An 18,477-nucleotide genomic window follows, 5' to 3' on the forward strand; every position below is an offset into this window, starting at 1 on the left:
AAAGATGGAAAAAAAATTAAAGATATTTTCTGTTACTGTTATTTTGTTTGAATGTATTTTCCCTTCTTTTTTAATTATTAAAATATTTTTCCATTTTTATTTTATATATTGAGGTGTTTGGGCTACATGTATGTATGTATATCCCGGGTGTTGGTGACCACAGAAGTCTGAAGAGGACATCTGGTTCCATGGAGCTGGGGTTACAGATGGTTGTGAGATAACGTGTAGATGCTGGGGATCTGGCCTGGTCCTCTGCACGAGTAGCCAGTACTTGTCATCTCTGAGCCTGCTCTCCTGATTCTCCCTCACTGTTTAAAATTTTTCATTTTGTTTTCTCTTTTCTTCATTATTTTTTCTTTTTTCTAAAAAAAGGGGGGTGTGGAGATTTAGCTCAGTGGTAGAGTGCTTGCCTGGCAAGCACAAGGCCCTGGGGTTGATCCTCAGCTCAAACAAAAAAAAAAAAACCAAAAAAAAAAAAAAAAAAAAAACCTTTCACTAGCTACCCAATGCCTGTCAACCAAACTTGCAGTCTTAAAAAAAAAAATTCTTCATTGTTTTTCTCCATTTTTCTTTTCATTTCCTCCACTTGTAAATTAATTCTGCTTTAAAACTTTTTGGTTCAGTCTACAAGATGTTAGTTACTTTTTCTTTTGCTAGTGTTCTTTTTATTTAGTTTTTCCTAATTTTTACAAGCTTTGCTTTTGTTTCTGGTAATGACTGTTTGCTTTCCCCTAACTAGGTGGTACCTGCAGTCCAGGTCAACAATTTGAACACAAGACAGATACACATCATTTGTTCATGTTTATTATCTCAGATGAGCCATGATACACAGCTGCTGCTCATTTTTGCAGAACATCAGAGACTTGCATCTATTCACTCCATCACTCAGCTTCACTTAACATTGAAAACCTTCTTCGCCTTTTCAATTATTTTCTCATCCGGGGGAGGCTTTCTCTGGCTGCCAGGCTGTAGGAACTTCTTCACATTGGGCAGGCTGCTGAGTCTGCTCTTCAGGGCCTGTAATCCAGAAAACACAGCCTGAGAGTCAGAACAGCTTATGTAGACAGTCCAAAAAACTCTGAGCCCCTCCCAGAACACCACCAACTGCATCCTTGCAACAGCTCCTGTGTAGACATGAGAAGATGATGAAACCGTGAGCTGAAACCACAGTTCAGCATAATGTTCCCAAAGACCTCCTTTGACATCCAATTATCTTCTCCTCAGGTCCCAGACACACCCTGTAGGTCTGGTTTTGTGGTGCAGAGCACAGAGCACTGTGTCTCTCGGGTGTGAAAGCAGAGACTACCAAAGAAAACTGAAGACATGAAAAACTGAGTTGGAAATGAACACAGAAAATCTCAGTCTAACCAGGAGCAACTCCCAGCCAGTTTTCACACCTGGAGATAAGGATGGGGTCCCTGGGGTGGAAGTCAGCATGGTGGGGGCTGTGCAGAGGGAAGCACAGTGCTGAGAAGTCAGAGCTGAGGAAGGGGATCAGCATGACAGAGACCTGCTCAGACACCGAGTGTGCAAAGGCAGGACACAGGAGATGGAAGATGAAGGCAGAAGCATCCTGCAAAAAAAAAAAAAACAAAAAAAAACGGGTCCAGGGAGACAGCTGGCAGGTCTTGCATCTTTTTTATTACAAATGGGAAAATATTCTTCTTGGGGTACCAGCCTCCAATCTCCATACACAAAAAGATCATTTGCATGCCTGAAACCAGGGTCCAGTAGCTCAGTTTGGAGGCCTGAGGATGGGCCCTGAGCAGCCCACAGGCCACCATTATATTCTCAGAGGCATGTGTGTGCAGCTGCCTCTCTGAGGTGATCTCACCTTCAGCAGGGGGAAAGGGGCCAGAAGGCTGGAGTCAAGCTCTTCAACATAGAGGAGAAGTTCCAGCAGGTGAATGTCCACCCTGGTCAGCCTGTTGCCAACAAGGTAGTCTTGTCCATGGCCCTTCAACACCTGCAGAATTAAAGCAGACAGATTGTGAACATAGAGCTGAGCAGGGACCACTGACTTTTCCCAAGTCTCCCAAGGGGTCACTCTGCCTCTGCCTGGCAGGGATAGATGGGCAGACATTTCTCTAGGCCTATGATGTAAGAGGGAGAGGGAGAAGTCATCTGTGCGACTTCCTTTCTTAAAGCCCAGGTGACCTTTCTCGGTCATTGCCAATTCCTATGGCCTCCACACCACCCACCCTTCTGTGCATTTTCCACGTGTGGTAAGGGCTTAGCCCTGACACATCATGGATCTTCCCCTTATTTTAAACTGATGGAGCACTGAGATTTCAGGACGTTCCTCTCCCTGTCCTCTGTTCAATCTGTCTTGGGCAGAGGCTCCACCTGCAGGGAGCATCAGTCACCAGAGAACATCCTGTGTCTGCATTCTCCTTTGTCTGCTCTCCTCACTTCTCTGGAATCTGAAGTACAACCGACTGAACTACAGCACATCCTCCCACTTTACAGCATTGGCTCTGACTCCCAACCTTCCCTGTGTCATGATTGACATGCTGAATTGTACAGGGTGAACTGAGTTGGTGTCAATAAGAAACTTTGTACTGATAACACATGAATGTTGACAGATGAGCATGCCAACACCATATGGTGCTAATCTTGCTATCTGATTGGTGGCTATGTATTTATTTAATATTTATTCCAATGTTTCTGGTTCTGTGAAGATTGGATAATAATACTGTCTTAGTTACATTCATGTGGCATTTATTTAAATATCCCAGCAATATGAAAATCACAGATAACCACAAGGAAAATCACTTTTTTTTTTTTAGAGACAGGGTTTCTCTGTGTAGCTTTGCACCTTTCCTGAAACTCACTCTGTAGCCCAGGTTGGCCTCAGACTCACAGAGATCCTCCTGGCTCTGCCTCCCAAGTGCCTGGATTAAAGGTGTGCACCACCGCCTGGCAAGAAAAGCCATTCTTAAATCGTGAGCTGTAAGTAAAGAACTATAAAAGGCTTTGTGGTCACCTCATCACACTGTACATGTCTATAGAGAAAAATATAATTAGCAATTCCAAAAATAAAAGAAAGCCAGGCAGAGTGACACACACATTTAATCCCAGTCCACACAGAGAGTTCTAGAAGAGCCAGAGCTACATAATAGAAAGACTCTGTTTTTGTTTGTTTGTTTGTTTTCTTTCTTTTTGTTTGTTTGTTTTTTAAAAAAAGGAAAAATGAAGAAAAACAAAAAACGCAAAAGGCAGCATCAAATGTTCTCAGTGCATAGTACATTGTGTGCATGGAGGTCATGAATCTCGTACCACAGATGCTGTAAGCTGTCATGGCTGGACATTATGTTCTAGGAGACAGGGCCTGGACTCCAGATGGCTCTGTGAGGACCTGATGGCCCTAAAACCCTGGCAGCTTCCACAGAGCAGGGACAGCAGTGGGTGAACTTTCAGTGAAAGGATGAAAAACAAGGTGATGCTTTGTAACATGGTTGTCAAAGTCAGGTCTCTCAGGAATGTGTAGGATGCCCTGATCCTCTAGGATCCTAGCTCTGTTCTTCTCTTTAACTTGACAGAACATCAAGCAGTTCTGAAGTGATCTACCTTGAAAGAGAAGCCCTGACTAAAAGAGGCACTCCATGTCACTGACACACCTTCATTTGGTGAGCGTGCATGGCTCTCCTCCAAGCCTGGCATCTGTGACCCCCATTCCCACAGGTCAGTTTTCCTTAACATCTCTTCATCAGCCTCCTCCTCTCCACCCTCCCTCCCTGTCCTTGTTCAGGCATTCCCCTCTGTCTTTGAAGCACAATCACACTCTCCTGACAGCCACTCTCTGGCCTCCCTGTGTGATATGACAGAATATTTTCTCATCTGAGTTGTTCTTGAGTTCCTCTGGAATTGAAGGTCATTGTGTTCTGCAGGATCCAGGTCCATCTCTGGTGTGGCTCAGCCTTCACAGATCAAGTTCTGGTTGTGGCCATGAACCCTGTGCATACTGACCCCTAGATGGCATGACCATGCAGGGCTCCTTCACAGGCCATTTTTCTACAGTGCCCTGTGGGGCAGGGAGCTGCACAGAGAGGCTCATGGAAGGTCAGTGCTCAGCAACCTTTCTCTCCCAGACTCTACCTTTCTCCTGTCCTTGGAACTGACTGTCCCCTGACTCAAAGAGCCCACTTACTTTTTCAAAGGCAGGCAAGTACCGGTTTTTGGTCCTGTCCTTTATCAAGGAAATCTTGGCTTCTTTTTGGTCTGGGGGACATAGAACCAGTAGCATGATCATTTCACTTAGATCTACAATACCCTCTGTATACATGTCAATCCTGAAAGACAAATATCCAAATGGTCAGGGTTTTCAGGGATTCACTATTTTATATTTTAATCTAAAAACACTGAAATGTGGTTTCAAACTTATTCGCCTCTAGTGGGTCATTATCCTTATATTTAACAGATATATTAACTTTCTCCCTAGAACATCCTTTCCAACCAGATACACTTTCAGAATTTTTTTTTTTTTTTTTTTTTTTTTTTTTTTTGTATCGCTTCTCGGCCTTTTGGCTAAGATCAGGTGCAGAATTTCTTTTTTTGTTTTGTTTTGTTTTTTGAGACAGGGTTTCTCTGTGTAGCTTTGCACCTTTTCTGGATGTCTCTCTGTAGACCAGGCTGGCCTTGAACTCACAGAGATCCACCTGGCTCTGCCTCCCGAGTGCTGGGATTAAAGGCGTGCGCCACCACTGCCCAGCTCAGAATTTTTGTTACACATCCAAGGCACAAAGAGCATCACTGGCCCATCTAGAGATGGAGCCGTGATAAACTTGTTGGTATCTGAGATGATAACCGTCAACTTTACACAAGGCTGTTTCTCTTTCTCTCTATCACTGTGTATGTGTCTGTGTATGTATGTGTGTGTGTGTGTCTGTGTTCATCTGTCTATCTGTGTGTGTGTGTGTGTCTGTCTGTTTCTCTCTCTCTCTCTCTCTCTCTCTCTCTCTCTCTCTCTCTCTCTCTCTCTGTGTGTGTGTGTGTGTGTGTGCGTGCATGTGTGTGTGTGTGTGTGTGTGTGTGTGTGTGTGTGTGTGTGTTGACTCTATTTCCTTCTGTTTCTCTGTCTCTCACTGTCTGTCTCTGTCTGCCTCTCTCTGTCTCTCTGTCTGTCTCTGTTCTCTGACATGATTTGTTCTCAACAACCATCCAGGGATTCTCAGAGCTAACAAGCTGCCTCCCATGTAATCTCAACACAGAGCCCTGGCTGAACCACCAGATGGGTATCTGCCCATCTCTCCTTCTGCTGCATGACCCAGAGTCATTCTTGGGGTCACTGTTAGAATTTCTCCATTCATTTCTCATAAAGCACATGTGTATGTCCTCCACACACCGCTGCTGGATTCTGGCCTTGTTAACATTTGTCAAGACTTGTCTATTTCTTTACTCAGTTAAACCACAGGACACATATTTTCCCTTGTTCTACACTGTATTTCGCACAGTGCTTTTAGAAAAGAGTTTCATTGTCACATTTTCACACACTATCATTGATAACCCCTGAAAAGGTGATATTCTGTGTTTCAAAGCATCCATAACAGTCTAAGAATGTTAACATGCTGCTAAGAGTATTTCTATATAAGCATTATTACAGCCGAGTCTCTCTTTCCATGGACATATGTTTCCCACACTAGTGTTGCTGGCCAGCACCACATTTAGCTCTCTGAGCAACTGCAATACTCACACAGAGTGGTTTATGAATGAAGGATTTTGTCATCTCACAGTGGGTCCCAGCATGGGTGGTACAGTCAGCTGGGCTGCTTTAGTTCTGAATTAAATGCTTCAGGTAGTCTTGGTCCTTGGGAACCGGTCTCTCTAAGGCTCCTTGAGTTGACCAGTCCATAGAACTGGCTGGCAATTCAGGTCTTGCTCTGCACTATTCCTACTCCTGGGATGTAGGAAGCAGCTCCTTCCCTGTCCCCTCTCTAGGACTCCTCTAGCCTCAACCCTGTGTCCTTTGTCCTAAGCTGTTGGCTCAGGTCCAGTCACTGAAGCCTTGAGCACCTGGAGTCATGATTCCACCATGCTCAGGGCCCTTAGACCATCGTGTTTGCAACTCTGTCCCCATGCTGTGCTGGCAACATCATCCTCTGCTGCAGTCACACTCACCTGATCCCACCCCAGATGCTCTTCCCTCTCCTCCATGGACTCTTCCTACTTAGCCTAAGTGTTTATAAAAGAGCCAGCCTGCTCCAAGACTTAATGTTTGCAACTCTCTTGCTCACTGATGGAGAGACCAATCCTGCCTTTGTTTCCCCTTGGATTAATAACAGGAAATCTACCGTACAGGGCTCTCTCCTTCACGTCCTTGCCATAGAGGTCATATTTGGTGGCAATGTAGTTGAGAATGGCTCTGGTCTGCACCAGCATCATCCCGTCAATCTCCACCATGGGCACTTGGTCAAACATCAATTTCCCATCTTTGAAAGAAGAAAGGAAAAAGGTCTGTGAAGTGTGCAAGTCTCACTTCTCAGAAACAGAAAAGTTGTATTGAAATATCTGATCATGCAAAGGAAAGATAAGTGATTGGCAGCCAGTCTTGAATTAAAATCCCATTTACTTTTAGCTCCTGCTTCCTCCTTTGTCTCATGATCCTCTGCTATCATTTGGGGTTCTCTCATTCACTGTTATTTTTCTATCCAGATACATAGTATATCTCTCATGCATGTTTTTATGTTCAATTCATGTCTCTGGATAAATTTGGAAGATGAGGAGGGGCAGCAGAGGGCCACCATGCAAACAGGACTAAGCAGGGTATTTGAAATTTTAATTGTGTTCATGATGTTAAGGTGCTGTGTGACAGGTTGCTATGTAGTGAGCCACCATGAATTCCTCCAGCCTGTATTTATTGGAGGACAGTAACTCATCAGTAGCTATAATGAAAATTACTCAAGAAAATCACCCCAGCTGTTTCTCTACCCATGATCTAATCAATGGCCATGTACTTGTGTGGCTCTTAAACACTGTGGGTGAAACCATGACTGAAAAAGTGAGTGAGAGTGAGCCTGAATGAAATAGCTCACTCTGATGCAGAAATAGGGAGAAGACATTCACAAGGCACCACACACATTTTTGTAGAATTCTGCACCCCACTCTTATCACTGTTTCCATTTTCAGAGCACTCAAGGAGACCCACCACCTGCATCATATCACTCTGCCCTTCTTGACTATTCCCACCCACTACCCACCACCATCACCTTCTGGTAAACCTTCTACTGGGCACCTCATTGATGACATTTAAATACTTGGTGTTACCTTTTCTTAACTTTTCCAAATCTTCTGGACTTTCTATAAACGTCTCTTCAAACTGAAAGCAGAAAAAGTCAATACATTCTCATTAGCTCATTCTGTTTATTTGAACATGAGTAGACTGTGTCTGCAGAAGTGAAAACCTGAAGTAGGCACAAAGGCCACTTGGAAATTCAGAGTAGATCCATCAACAAAAGGGTGTTGATCATAACAAAGCTTCTCTGATCCCACTCTGTCCATGCTTAGGTCCTAAGAAGAGAGTGATCTCACTGGAAGACCAGCACTGGGAAATAGACTGTTGAGGTTTTGGGCTCTCAGGAAAGCCTATTAACTTCAGTGAGAACAAAACAGAACTTTCTGTGTCTTCATTATGGCACATGGTATGGGCCCATGATCACCTGGGTTTCTTTCTTCAAGATTAGTGTTACTGGTTTTGTGTATGTGGGTCTGTGTGTCTATGTGTGGCCTTGTACATGTGAACACATCCATCTTGGAGGTCAGAGGTCAGAGGTTAGAGATTCTATTAGAAATGGAGTGACAGGCAGTTATTAACTGTCATATGTGCTGGTAACTATAGTCATTGTCTGTATGTGCAATAAGAACTCAAAACAGCGGGCAGTGGTGGCTCACGCATTTAATCCCAACACTCAGGAGGCAGAGACAGGCAGATCTTTGTGAGTTCAAGGCCAGCCTGGGCTACAGAGTAAGATCCAGGAAAGGCGCAAAGCTACACAGAGAAACCCTGTCTCAAAAAACCAAAACAAAAAACAACAACAACAAAGAAAAAAAACTCTAAACAGCCAAGCCATTACTCTACCCTGCATCAAAGTTACTTACAACCTGGGACCACTGTCGTATTTTTAAAATATTTATTTGTTTTATGTGTAAGTATTTATGTTGTTGTTGTTGTTGTTATTCGAGACAGGGTTTCTATGTGTAGCTTTTTGCCTTTCCTGGAACTCACTCTGTAGCGCAAGGTGGTCTCGAACTCACAGAAATCTGCTTGCCTCTGCCTCCCAAGTGCTGGGATTATAAACATGTGCCACCACTGCCAGGCCATATTAATATATTTTTGTGTGAGGATACACATACCCAATGAAAATTTACTCTGGTCTTTTACATGGGTTTCTGGGATCCAAACCCATGTGGCTTAATTTTTAGTCACCGAGCCCTCTCTCCAGCCCTCTAGAGTAATAAACCACTTTCTTCCTTTCACGGTTTAAAGAAACTTTTCAATTGTGAAAGGCTGAAAATCAGCTTCTACCTTGCTTGGCAAGGCAGTTTGCGGATGATTCCATAACCGTCCGGACTGACCTGACAGGAATGAATTGGTGAGTGTTTACAACTTGCACAGCTTTCAGAGAGCTGCAGAAAGTGCTGACATCATCACAGAGGGCGGCTGAACTCTGATGGGGTTGGTGGGGGTGAGGATGATGAAGTCAATGGGCGGCCTGTGGGCACATTGAGTCTGGAAGGTGTGAGCCAGGGTCTCCAATAGCCCCTGCCCACTGCCTTCTCAAGTCACATGGGACACGGAACAGGAAGGCTTCTATGCAGATGTCCCACACCCTCCTCCTGTGCTGAATCAGCAGTCCAGGGGCTTAGAACATATCCCTGGGTCCCTGAGCCACAAAGCTGGCATACAGACACTGGCTCCCAATTATTCTTTTTTTTTTTTTTTTTTTTTTTTTCTGGAGCTGAGGACCGAACCCATGGTCTTGAGCTTGCTAGGCAAGCGATCTACCACTGAGCTAAATCCCCAACCCCAATTATTCAGTCATTTAAAGCAATCCTCCTGGGCTGGCACTAGTGTTTTTCGGTTCTCATGTACCTCTTCAGTCAGACAGAATCCAGCTGAAGCCATATTTGTGTAGGAATGGAGGTATGATTCCACAGTCCATGGCAACACACGTTGCCATGACATGGAGGGAACACCCCAAAGCAGCCTTCACAGGACACCACTTCATCCTTCAAGCCTCCTGAGGTCAAGATCTCAGGGAATGCTCCTGACTTCCTCTCAGGAAATGCCAACTACTGAGCTGCCCTGATGTGAACTGGGAAGTGTTTTTCCCAGTGACACCTCTAGAGGGCAGCACTAAAGTCTACCAGAACTTCCTGCTCTAAAACTGGAAAGGAAAACATTTAACCTCAGAATGTTGCTTCCACACCTCACTGGGGCCACTCACACACTTAGCTGAAAGCTCATAGACGTGGGGGCCACCTGAGGATAGGGCCTCTATTTTATTCACCAACTATACCCTCCCGACAAGGGCTGTGCCTGGCATTTGATAGTCTCTAAAAACTGGTTACCTAGTATTGCTCTGCTTTGACAGGCGGGTTGTTACTTACTGTCTTCTTTGTCAGGTTTCCCTTTTGTGGTGTATATTTTTAATTTAAATCTATTAAGCTTCTCTTGTATAGTTTACCTTTTTAATTTTATTTTTTTTATTATTATAGAGCGTAGGGGAAGGCAGTTTAAGTGCCCATGGAGACCAGAGGCATGGGAACCCTCTGAGGCTAGGGTAACAGATGGTTGTGAGCAACCTGTGTGTCTGGTAAGAATTGAACTTGGGTCCTCTGGAATCTAGCCAGTGCTCCAAATCTCTTAGGCCATTCTTCCCCCTATTAATCTATATCTTTCAATTTCATATCTTGGGGTGGAGAAAATGGTTCAAGGGCTAAAAGTACTAGCTGCTCTTCCAGACGACCTATGTTCGATTCCAGCACCCACATTTGGTGCCTTAAAATGCCTGGAGCCGGGCAGTGGTGGCGCAAGCCTGTAATCCCAGCACTCAGGAGGCAGAGGCAGGTGGATCTCTGTGAGTTCAAGGCCAGCCTGGGCTATAGAACTAGTCCAGGACAGACTCCAAAAAGCTACAGAGAAACCCTGTCTCGGGGGAAAAAAAAAAAACTGCCTGGAACTCCAGTTCCAGGGGTCCAATGCTCTCTTCTGTCCTCTGTGGGCTCTGCACACTTGGGGCACCACACATCCATTCAGGAAATATTACATACATATAATATGAAAAAAATTCAATTCAATTCATATATACATTGTTAGTGACATCTGGATGACAGTTACCATCTCTGGGGAACAACCCGACACGCTTCACTCAGTTCTATATGTCCTGCAATAACACACAATCGGCATGTCTTATACCCTCCACTTTCATATTTCCATGCATCTTTGTCATACACAGTCCTTAATTATCTGATCAAATCCTTGTTTCCCACCCAAAGGAGGTTTAACACTGTTGTGATCAAAAACTGAAAACTCGGTTGTATTGACATTTGAATTTGCCATGCTTGAAAATCCCTCTCAATCATGCTAATAATGTAATTTTTCATCTTCAAAACTTTAATATAAATACTTGTTAAACCTTTCCCATTCTGATCTGAGAAGTCTCATCCCTGAATCATAAATTTTTTTTTTTTTTTTTTTTTTTTTTTTTTCCTGAGACAGGGTTTCTCTGTGTAGCTTTGGAGCCTGTCCTGGAACTCACTCTGTAGACCAGACTGGCCTCAGACTCACAGAGATCCGCCTGCCTCTGCCTCTCAAGTGCTGGGATTAAAGGCATGCACTACCACCACCCAGCATAAATTTAATAAAGCAATTGAAAGGACATCCTTTAAAATTGAAAGATTTCCCCCATTGTGGATCAGGTGACTTTTCATCCCATATACAAAGCAGGAACATTCTCTGCAGCTTGGGGAATAAATCTACAACCAATTCTAAAATCATTCGATGAATCCATCCCCTCTGATGTCCACTTTCAAAATAGACCTGCAGGTTCTGGGCCTTAAAAGGCTTTAGTGAGGGACAGGTGAGCCATGCCTGCAATGAACTGGTGTGAACCGGGAAGTATTTTTCCCAGCAACACCTCTAGAGGGCAGCATAGAAGTGACCAGGATCTTCTGCTCAAAAGCTGGGGGAAAAAAGTTACAGAAATGCAGACTGTTGCTTCCACACCTCATTTGGGCCACTCACACACTTACTTGAAAGCTCATAGACCTGGGGCCACCTGAGGATGGGACCTCTATCTTACTCCCCACCTATATCCTCCCAACCAGCCCTGTGCCTGACATTTGATAGAGTCCCTGCAAACTGATTACTGAGTATTGTTCTGTACAACCCATGTGTCAGGCCTTCCTTCTGTGGCACATAATTTAAAGTTAACTCCTCTACCTATTCAATATGTTTACCCTTTCTAGTGTTTTTAATATTATATTCAGAAGGTGTGTGTGTGGTGTGTGTGTGTGTGTGTGTGTGTGTGTGTGTGTGTGTGTGTGTGTGTGTATAAGTGCCCATGGAGACCAGAGGCATGGGAACCCTCAGAGGCGAGAGTAACAGGAAGTTGTGAGCAGCCCGTGTGGGTCCTTTGCAAGAACTGTATTGGATTTTGACCACTGAGACATCACTTCAGTCTCCTGTCCCCTCTAAACCATTTTTATCATGGGAATTCCTGGGTCTGTGCTGTAAAATTGCACACAAGGGGCAAAGAGCCTCCATCCATCAATCACCAGTTCCAACAGCCACCAGCTAAAGTCCACCCTGTTCACCTCTGTGCCCATCTTCTCTGCGACTGTGACCTTAATATCAGAGCTGAGGTGTCACACTTCCCTGTCACAAACACCTCACCGTGAATCTCCGGATGTAAGTACTCTTCTTAAAAGAGCAGTACCATAGCTAAAATCACATCATACCATAATGTGCAATAATCAATTAGGATTACTTAACAATCAATATTCAAGTTTCTACTTCTGTATGTCTCATCATATAACTTGATTCAATGCAAATAGCTAATTAACCAAATAAGTAATTGTTTGATTTTTTTTTTCACCTGAAAAGAGCTTTTAATGTCAATGTGTTCTTTGGCAGACAGCGTGGTAACATTTTCATTTGTGCACGTCGGTTCATCTCAATACATGAAGATTACCATTTACCATGAAACTGTGTGCCATTTTCCTGGTGTGAAGACTCTCAGCTTAGAGAAATATTTTAATCTTATCTTACGTCCAGTTCCAGAAGCACAATGCACAACCTACCTCCACCCCTGCTGCAGCCAGCAGCCACCTGATGCATTCCATTCGGCCCCGGCCATTGAAGTAGTGAAGCACGGGCTTCCCAGCCATGGCAGCAACTGTGGTTTCACTAAGTGTGAAGGGAAAGCAAAGAGATCAATCCCAGGGAGACTGTGCTTTGGGATGTGAGTAATAACACAACACTAGAGGAGGGAATCTGCCTTCTTCATGGGCAGCTTGCAGGGGGCCCAGGAAGGTCTTATTCTCACCCATCAGTGACCACAAACCTGTAATTACCTAAAACAGGTCTCAGCTGGCCATAAGCCTTCTCTTTGAGAACATAAATGAGGCAGCCACTATCCTAGAGTGATGAAGGACTGGAAGCCTGTTCACCTTGGACAGCAGAGCCATCACAGAGGGATGAGACAAAGTCCCTCCCCAGTCCTTTGGCTCCTGGGTTTCTCAGTTCAGAAGATGTCGATGGCTTGGTGCCACCCTGGCTGTGCAAACCCTAGGTCCCCAGCTCTGTTTCCCACTGACCACTGGATCCTGTTCTGTGTTCAGAAGAGAGTGGTTGACGCATTATCACCACGTAACGAGCAGTTGTTCGCTTGAACTTTACTTCATCTCCAGAGTTATTGGTGAGGAGCTGTTCCTGTCACATGTTTGCAGGAGAGACTGATAGACTGATGTACACACAGTTCCATGGTGAGGAGACCCTGGAGAGAGCAGCTTAGTTCCTGCACAGTTTGTAGATGTGCTGGGTCCCTGCTGCTTATGGAGCTGGGTAATGTCTTCTTTTTGTTGTTGGTGGTGGTTTTTTTGTTTGTTTGTTTGTTTGTTTGTGTTTTTTTGGTTTTTCAAGACAGGGTTTCTCTGTGTAGCTTTGTCCCTTTCCTGGAACTCACTTTGTAGACCAGGCTGGCCTCGAACTCACAGAGATCCACCTGCCTCTGCCTCCCGAGTACTGGGATTACAGGCGTGTGCCACCAATGCCCGGCTCGGGTAGTGTCTTTAACTTATAATGTAATATGAAATTTCAGAGTCTGTCTTTTAAAAAGTACTCTGTGTGTGTGTGTGTGTGTGTGTGTGTGTGTGTGTGTGTGTGTGTGTGTACATGAGTGGAGTGCCTACAAACCAGAGAGGCTATCAGATTCTCTAGAGCTGGACTAACCCTGCTCTGAGCAGAGCCCAGTGTGGGTACTAGGAACTGAACTCTTGTCCTTTGGAAGAGCAATGTGTGCTCTTAACCACTGAGCCCTTGCTCCAGCTCCCTGTGGTGTTTCTTGTGTGGGAAAGGTACGTACTTGAGAGGAAGACTTTAAACTTAGTTACATTCTTGTGCATCTGCACATGACTGTGCACTCTGGACTGACATAAGATGTAAGAATTGGGTGTGGCTGGGACTAGCTGCAGAAGCCTGGTAGTTCTCCGTTGCTGTTTCAAGGCTATTCTACACTGTCGATGAGGACCAGTGATTCTTTGGTTCTGTGACACTATCCCAGGCAATGTAGTTTATTAACCAAGTAACCTTCAAGAGGCTTTAGGTCCCCCCTACCCCAGTCAAGACAATTCAAAACACCTCTAGAGCTTGCCGAATGTCCTTTAGGGGGCGCATTCCACTCTGCTGTGATCGACTGCTCTAGTTCTTACTCCTGCGGACAACAACACAAAACCAATAACTGCACACAATCACCAGGCAAGGTCAGCAGCAGAGTCGGGGAAGACATATCGGGGTGTGGGTGTGAAATTTACAGGATTCACTAAGCAGCCAGGATGAGTTCAGTCACTCAGACGTGGAGGGGAACAGTTTCAGTTATATATAAACAGATGGTTGTTTTTTTATCCTTTACTTGTTGATTGGTGTGACTGTGTTTGTATGTGTGCACATGCGGCCCTCTGAGTACACAGAGAGGTCAGAGAGCAACCTGGAGGCAGTTCTCTCTTGTCACCATGTTCCAGGTTTACCTCAGTCCATCAGCCTTGGCAGCAGCACCTTGCCTTGACCTATGTCTCTAGCCTTTATTATTACTTGTTTTCAAGAGTTTTAAAGTACAATATCTCTTGTTCATAACTTTTAGCATTTGTAGGAAAAGAGAATCTAAACTGTTTGAGATACACAGACAAGAAGTAGCCAGATGGAAAATTCCTCTGGAACCACCAAGTGTCATGTGCGAGTCCCCTTCAGCTCCCGACCTCGAGGTAGGAAATGACTAATGTTCTCTGGGTGGGCTGCGGCTGCTGGTGGTCTCAGCCCCAATGTTCTCCCCTCTCACTGTATTCCTGTGTGAAAGCTGTGTGACTGGAATCTTCAGACAGAAAACAGTTTACATGTGCCCACTAACCCATGTCCTTTTTTTCCTCTAATGCCTTCTTCCTGGTTTATATACACGTGTATTTCTATTTTTAAGAAATGTGATGGAAGCTTCATGATCACCTGCAGTGAGAAGTTCCCAAGACCAAAGGATAATAATGGCTGGAAGGAACTCATTTGGGCTTTGGTCTACATGGGCTGAAATCTGGACCCCAGACTTAGGGAGCCAGCCCTAAGAGAAGAGCAGGCTCTGCACATTACTGCTCTTGAGGATTCAACCGAAGCACCATCATCCCCTCAGCCAGTTTAGGCCAGGGCTAGGGGGAGAAGTCTTCCAGCCTGAGAAGAAAGCCCCTGGCTGTTCTGCCCAGGTGACCTCTGTCTGCAAGGTCAGCATCCCCCAGCCTCAGCCCTCAGATGTCTGCCTCCCTCAGGTTACAGCTGCTCCTTGTGGGCTCCTGACAGCTGTCTGCAGCACATTATAAAGCTCTGGTCAGTTTTGTCTTTTCTTCTGTTTCTCCATGAACTCTAGTTTGCCCTGGAGAGCCTCAGCACTGGGGACCTCACAGGGACTCTGAGACTCTGAGGCTTTCAAAGAAGACTTCCATCCTACCTTCCCTGGGGTCAGTTCCTCCACAGCTTCACTGAGGCTATGGGCTTGCAGCCTTGTGGTGACTCGTACCTTATAAGGGACATCTCTGTGGGCTGTGTGGCTCTCTCTTTAACCTCCCTGTTTTAGAGCTGCATAAATTAAGATTCTGCTAGCCTTCTCCATATTCGTGATGATGCTTTGAACCTTAGGATAGGCTTGGCCACGTAACTGCTTAGTGTCAGAGTTTGTATTTAACCTCGTTCTTCTACAGACTCATTTCTTCCTGCCATGTCTTCTTACAGATTTTAAACTGCTTTCTGGTCTCCCATTCATCCCTCCTGCACACATCTGTGATCATGAAGGAAATAAGTAGACAGTCTTCTCCCTGGTACATGATGGATGGCTCAGTCCGCAGTCCTCAGATCTCCCAGGGCTCAACTGTTTGTCACAGTTTTCCTTTCCATTTGCTTTCTGGGGCTTACCATTTAATAACAGAGGTTGTGTTGGGCAATTAAATATTAAGGTAGTAATAAAGTAACAAATCCTAAGTGTAAGTGTGAAACTTGTTACTCTGCTATTGAAACAGAATTATTGAAGCAATCAGAATCCACACGACAGAAACAAATGTGGTAGAAAACCCAACTGGGGAAGTGCTTTGGGAGGGTGGCCTGGGAGAGTCTGGGTAAATTTAAGTTCTCACTGGGAGGATTGTGCAAGTTCTCTGCGATTGGCACATGCAATTCAAGAGAAGAACGCTATTGATCTTAGGTTTCCCTGAGAGGACATCCAGGTCTACTCCTCACTGTCCTGAATCCCATCATTTAGAGTCCCTTGCAGATACATTACACCCCACCTTTCGGCTCAGTGACTCTGAAGGAGGAGGAGGGGGGAGGGAACAGAGAGAGAAGCAGAAGGAGAGAAAGGAGTAGGAGACGAAGGAAGAAACAGGAGAAGAGAAGATTGAAGACCAGGATGAGGAAGGAGGGAGAAAGGGGAGGTGTAGTAGGAATCTTAACAGGAGCCTTATTAATAAGATCAAACCTGAGGCCAGTTATTGGGGTGATCGCTGGAAGATCAGAGAAGCAGAACAAGCCACAGCTACTTCACCTCGACAGTTCCTCAGCTGGTCTTGTTTCCTCAGACTGGACACCTCTGAGTCCTCATCCAGAATGGATCTCAGCTGAACTGTGCTGCTCCAAAGCCTAAAAGCTTAACCATCCAAATACTTAACCAGCCAAATGCTTCTAGTTTCTGGTCTTCACTCCTTATATAATCTTTCCCTTTCTGCCTCCATTCCCTGGGATTAAAGGCTGGATTTCTGGGATTAAAGGTGTGTGTACCAAGCCTGGCTGTTTCTAATGTGGCCTTGAACTCAGATCCAGAGGTATTTCTGTCTCTGAAATGCTAGCATTAAAGGCGTGTGCTACCACTGCCTATCCTCATGTTTAATATTGTGGCCATCCTGTTCTCTGACCCCAGATAAGTTTATTTCAGGGAACACACAATGTTTTGGGGAACACAATATCACCACATTTCCCCTGTTTTTGTCTAAAATTTAAAAAGCTTATAACTAATACAAGAAAAATCATATCCAATAAGTATATACAATATACAGTCAAGATTACATTAATGATGTCTAGTCCATGAACATTTGACAGATTCTGGTGAAAAACTCCATTATATATAACAATGTCAGTCCAGTAACATTTGATAAACTCAGACAAAAAAATTTTCATTACTTATCCTATTTAAAACAAGTAGTTTCTTTTTTAAAAGTAGATTCAATAATCTCCCTTTTTATCTTATCATAACCATATTCTCTCTTTTTTCTTTTCATAATAGATTCAATAATCTTCCTTTTGTCATTTTTATATCTTTCCCTTTTTCTTTTTAGTGTAGATTCAATGATCTACCCATTTATCCTATTATGTCTTTATCTTTTTTCTCAGGGTAGACTCAGTGATCTATCTCATACCTATAGTCTCCTTTTTCTTTTTTAAACAAAAACTCTATTTTGGGGTTAATTGTCAAGTCCTGTATCATTTGTCCAGCCGCTGCATAATGAGAAAGTGCAGGGCTTGTTTCAGGTCCTTGTTCAAGTAGTCTGTCAGCCTGGATCATCTCAGCTAGCCATCTCAAAATTGTCCTGAGTAGTTTGTAGTCCAAAGTCGATCTTTCCGTGGTGTTAATCAGCTTAATGGCTTTACCATAGTCCATGTGGAATCATCATTGTGTGATCCCGTCTGTTTTGAAGATTTTAAAATCACTGTTAGGCGTGGTCATGGTTCCCTGCAGACATTTTTTTTTTTTAATTGGGGTGAACGCTGGAAGATCAGAGAAGCAGAACAAGCCAGAGCCACCTCAGGGAGGAGGGATAGAGGAGGGAAGGTGGGGAGGAGGGACAACAGAAAGAGAGAAGGAGAAATTTCTTGCTACTCCATGTTGAGTCACAAAATAACTCACATGCACCAGAGTCAAACACAGGAAGAAATTAAAGGTAGTGAGAAGTGACTATGATCAAAGTATATAACATACATGAGTGGAAATTACATAATAAGACCAGCTGTTCTGTACAATTATTGCATAATAAATAAAGCACTGAAAAGCTACTTTCCAGTGATGCAGACATGAGAACATGTCACAGGGGTTATCAAAGAGAACTGACCTAGTGAGAGTCCAGGCTTCCTCTCCACTCAGCGCCCCAACTGCAGCTCTGGATGAGTGTAGACACTGCTTTAATAAGGTGACCGGGTTGGGGATTTAGCTCAGTGGCAAGGCCCTGGGTTCGATCCTCAGCTTAAAAAAAAAAAAAATCCTTTATTTATCTGAGCATTCAGAAATAAGGTGACTGTTCTAACAAGGGGGTGGGGACCAATAGGGAACAGCCTCTCCCATGGACTCCCACAAATTTCAAGATTCCAGAGTAAGACTAGATATGATAGACTAGAAATGAACAAATCAGAGGCAGGGACTTATGAGTCCCCACCCCTCCCTGGAGATCTGGAGTACTTCAATGTATTTCCTACAGTCCTGTAAAGAGCCATAACACATGCTTTTATAAACAGCTCTATAGAAACTCAATCTCTCTCTCTCTCTCTCTCTCTCTCTCTCTCTCTCTCTCTCTCTCACACACACACACACACACACACACACACACACACACACACACAGTGGAGAGGTAGGAAGGAAAAAAGAAAAAAAACTGCATGAGAATCTTAAATACTATGACCTTCCTTAATTAAATCAACCCACAGAACCCTCAGCTATAATAACAAAATGTGACTTTAATCTACTG

At 44.2% G+C, this 18,477-nt stretch overlaps 1 protein-coding gene across 1 annotated transcript; it reads right to left on the reverse strand.

Moving 5' to 3' along the window:
• Positions 1 to 789: 789 nt before the first annotated feature.
• LOC118587755 (glutathione S-transferase A2-like) lies at positions 790 to 17,924 on the reverse strand. Its single transcript, XM_036193808.1, has 7 exons — positions 17,844 to 17,924; positions 12,301 to 12,406; positions 7,264 to 7,315; positions 6,296 to 6,428; positions 4,151 to 4,292; positions 1,835 to 1,966; positions 790 to 1,017 (listed from the first exon to the last, which is right to left on the reverse strand). Exons 2-7 carry the CDS (start codon positions 12,385 to 12,387, stop codon positions 892 to 894), a joined length of 672 nt encoding a protein of 223 aa, XP_036049701.1. The 5' UTR covers positions 12,388 to 12,406; positions 17,844 to 17,924; the 3' UTR covers positions 790 to 891.
• Between the last annotated feature and the right edge of the window lie 553 nt (positions 17,925 to 18,477).

This window comes from Onychomys torridus, chromosome 7 (genome assembly GCF_903995425.1).
Source record: "Onychomys torridus chromosome 7, mOncTor1.1, whole genome shotgun sequence".
In the NCBI taxonomy this organism is placed as follows: Eukaryota; Metazoa; Chordata; class Mammalia; order Rodentia; family Cricetidae; genus Onychomys; species Onychomys torridus.

Excerpts from the sequence above, each read along its gene's own strand:
- LOC118587755 (XM_036193808.1), bottom strand. The coding sequence starts at position 12,387 with ATGGCTGGGAAGCCCGTGCTTCACTACTTCAATGGCCGGGGCCGAATG. Across the intron at positions 7,316-12,300 it reads TGGCTGCAGCAGGGGTGGAG|TTTGAAGAGACGTTTATAGA; the intron begins GTAGGTTGTGCA and ends TTCTGCTTTCAG. Across the intron at positions 6,429-7,263 it reads TTTGGAAAAGTTAAGAAAAG|ATGGGAAATTGATGTTTGAC; the intron begins GTAACACCAAGT and ends CTTCTTTCAAAG.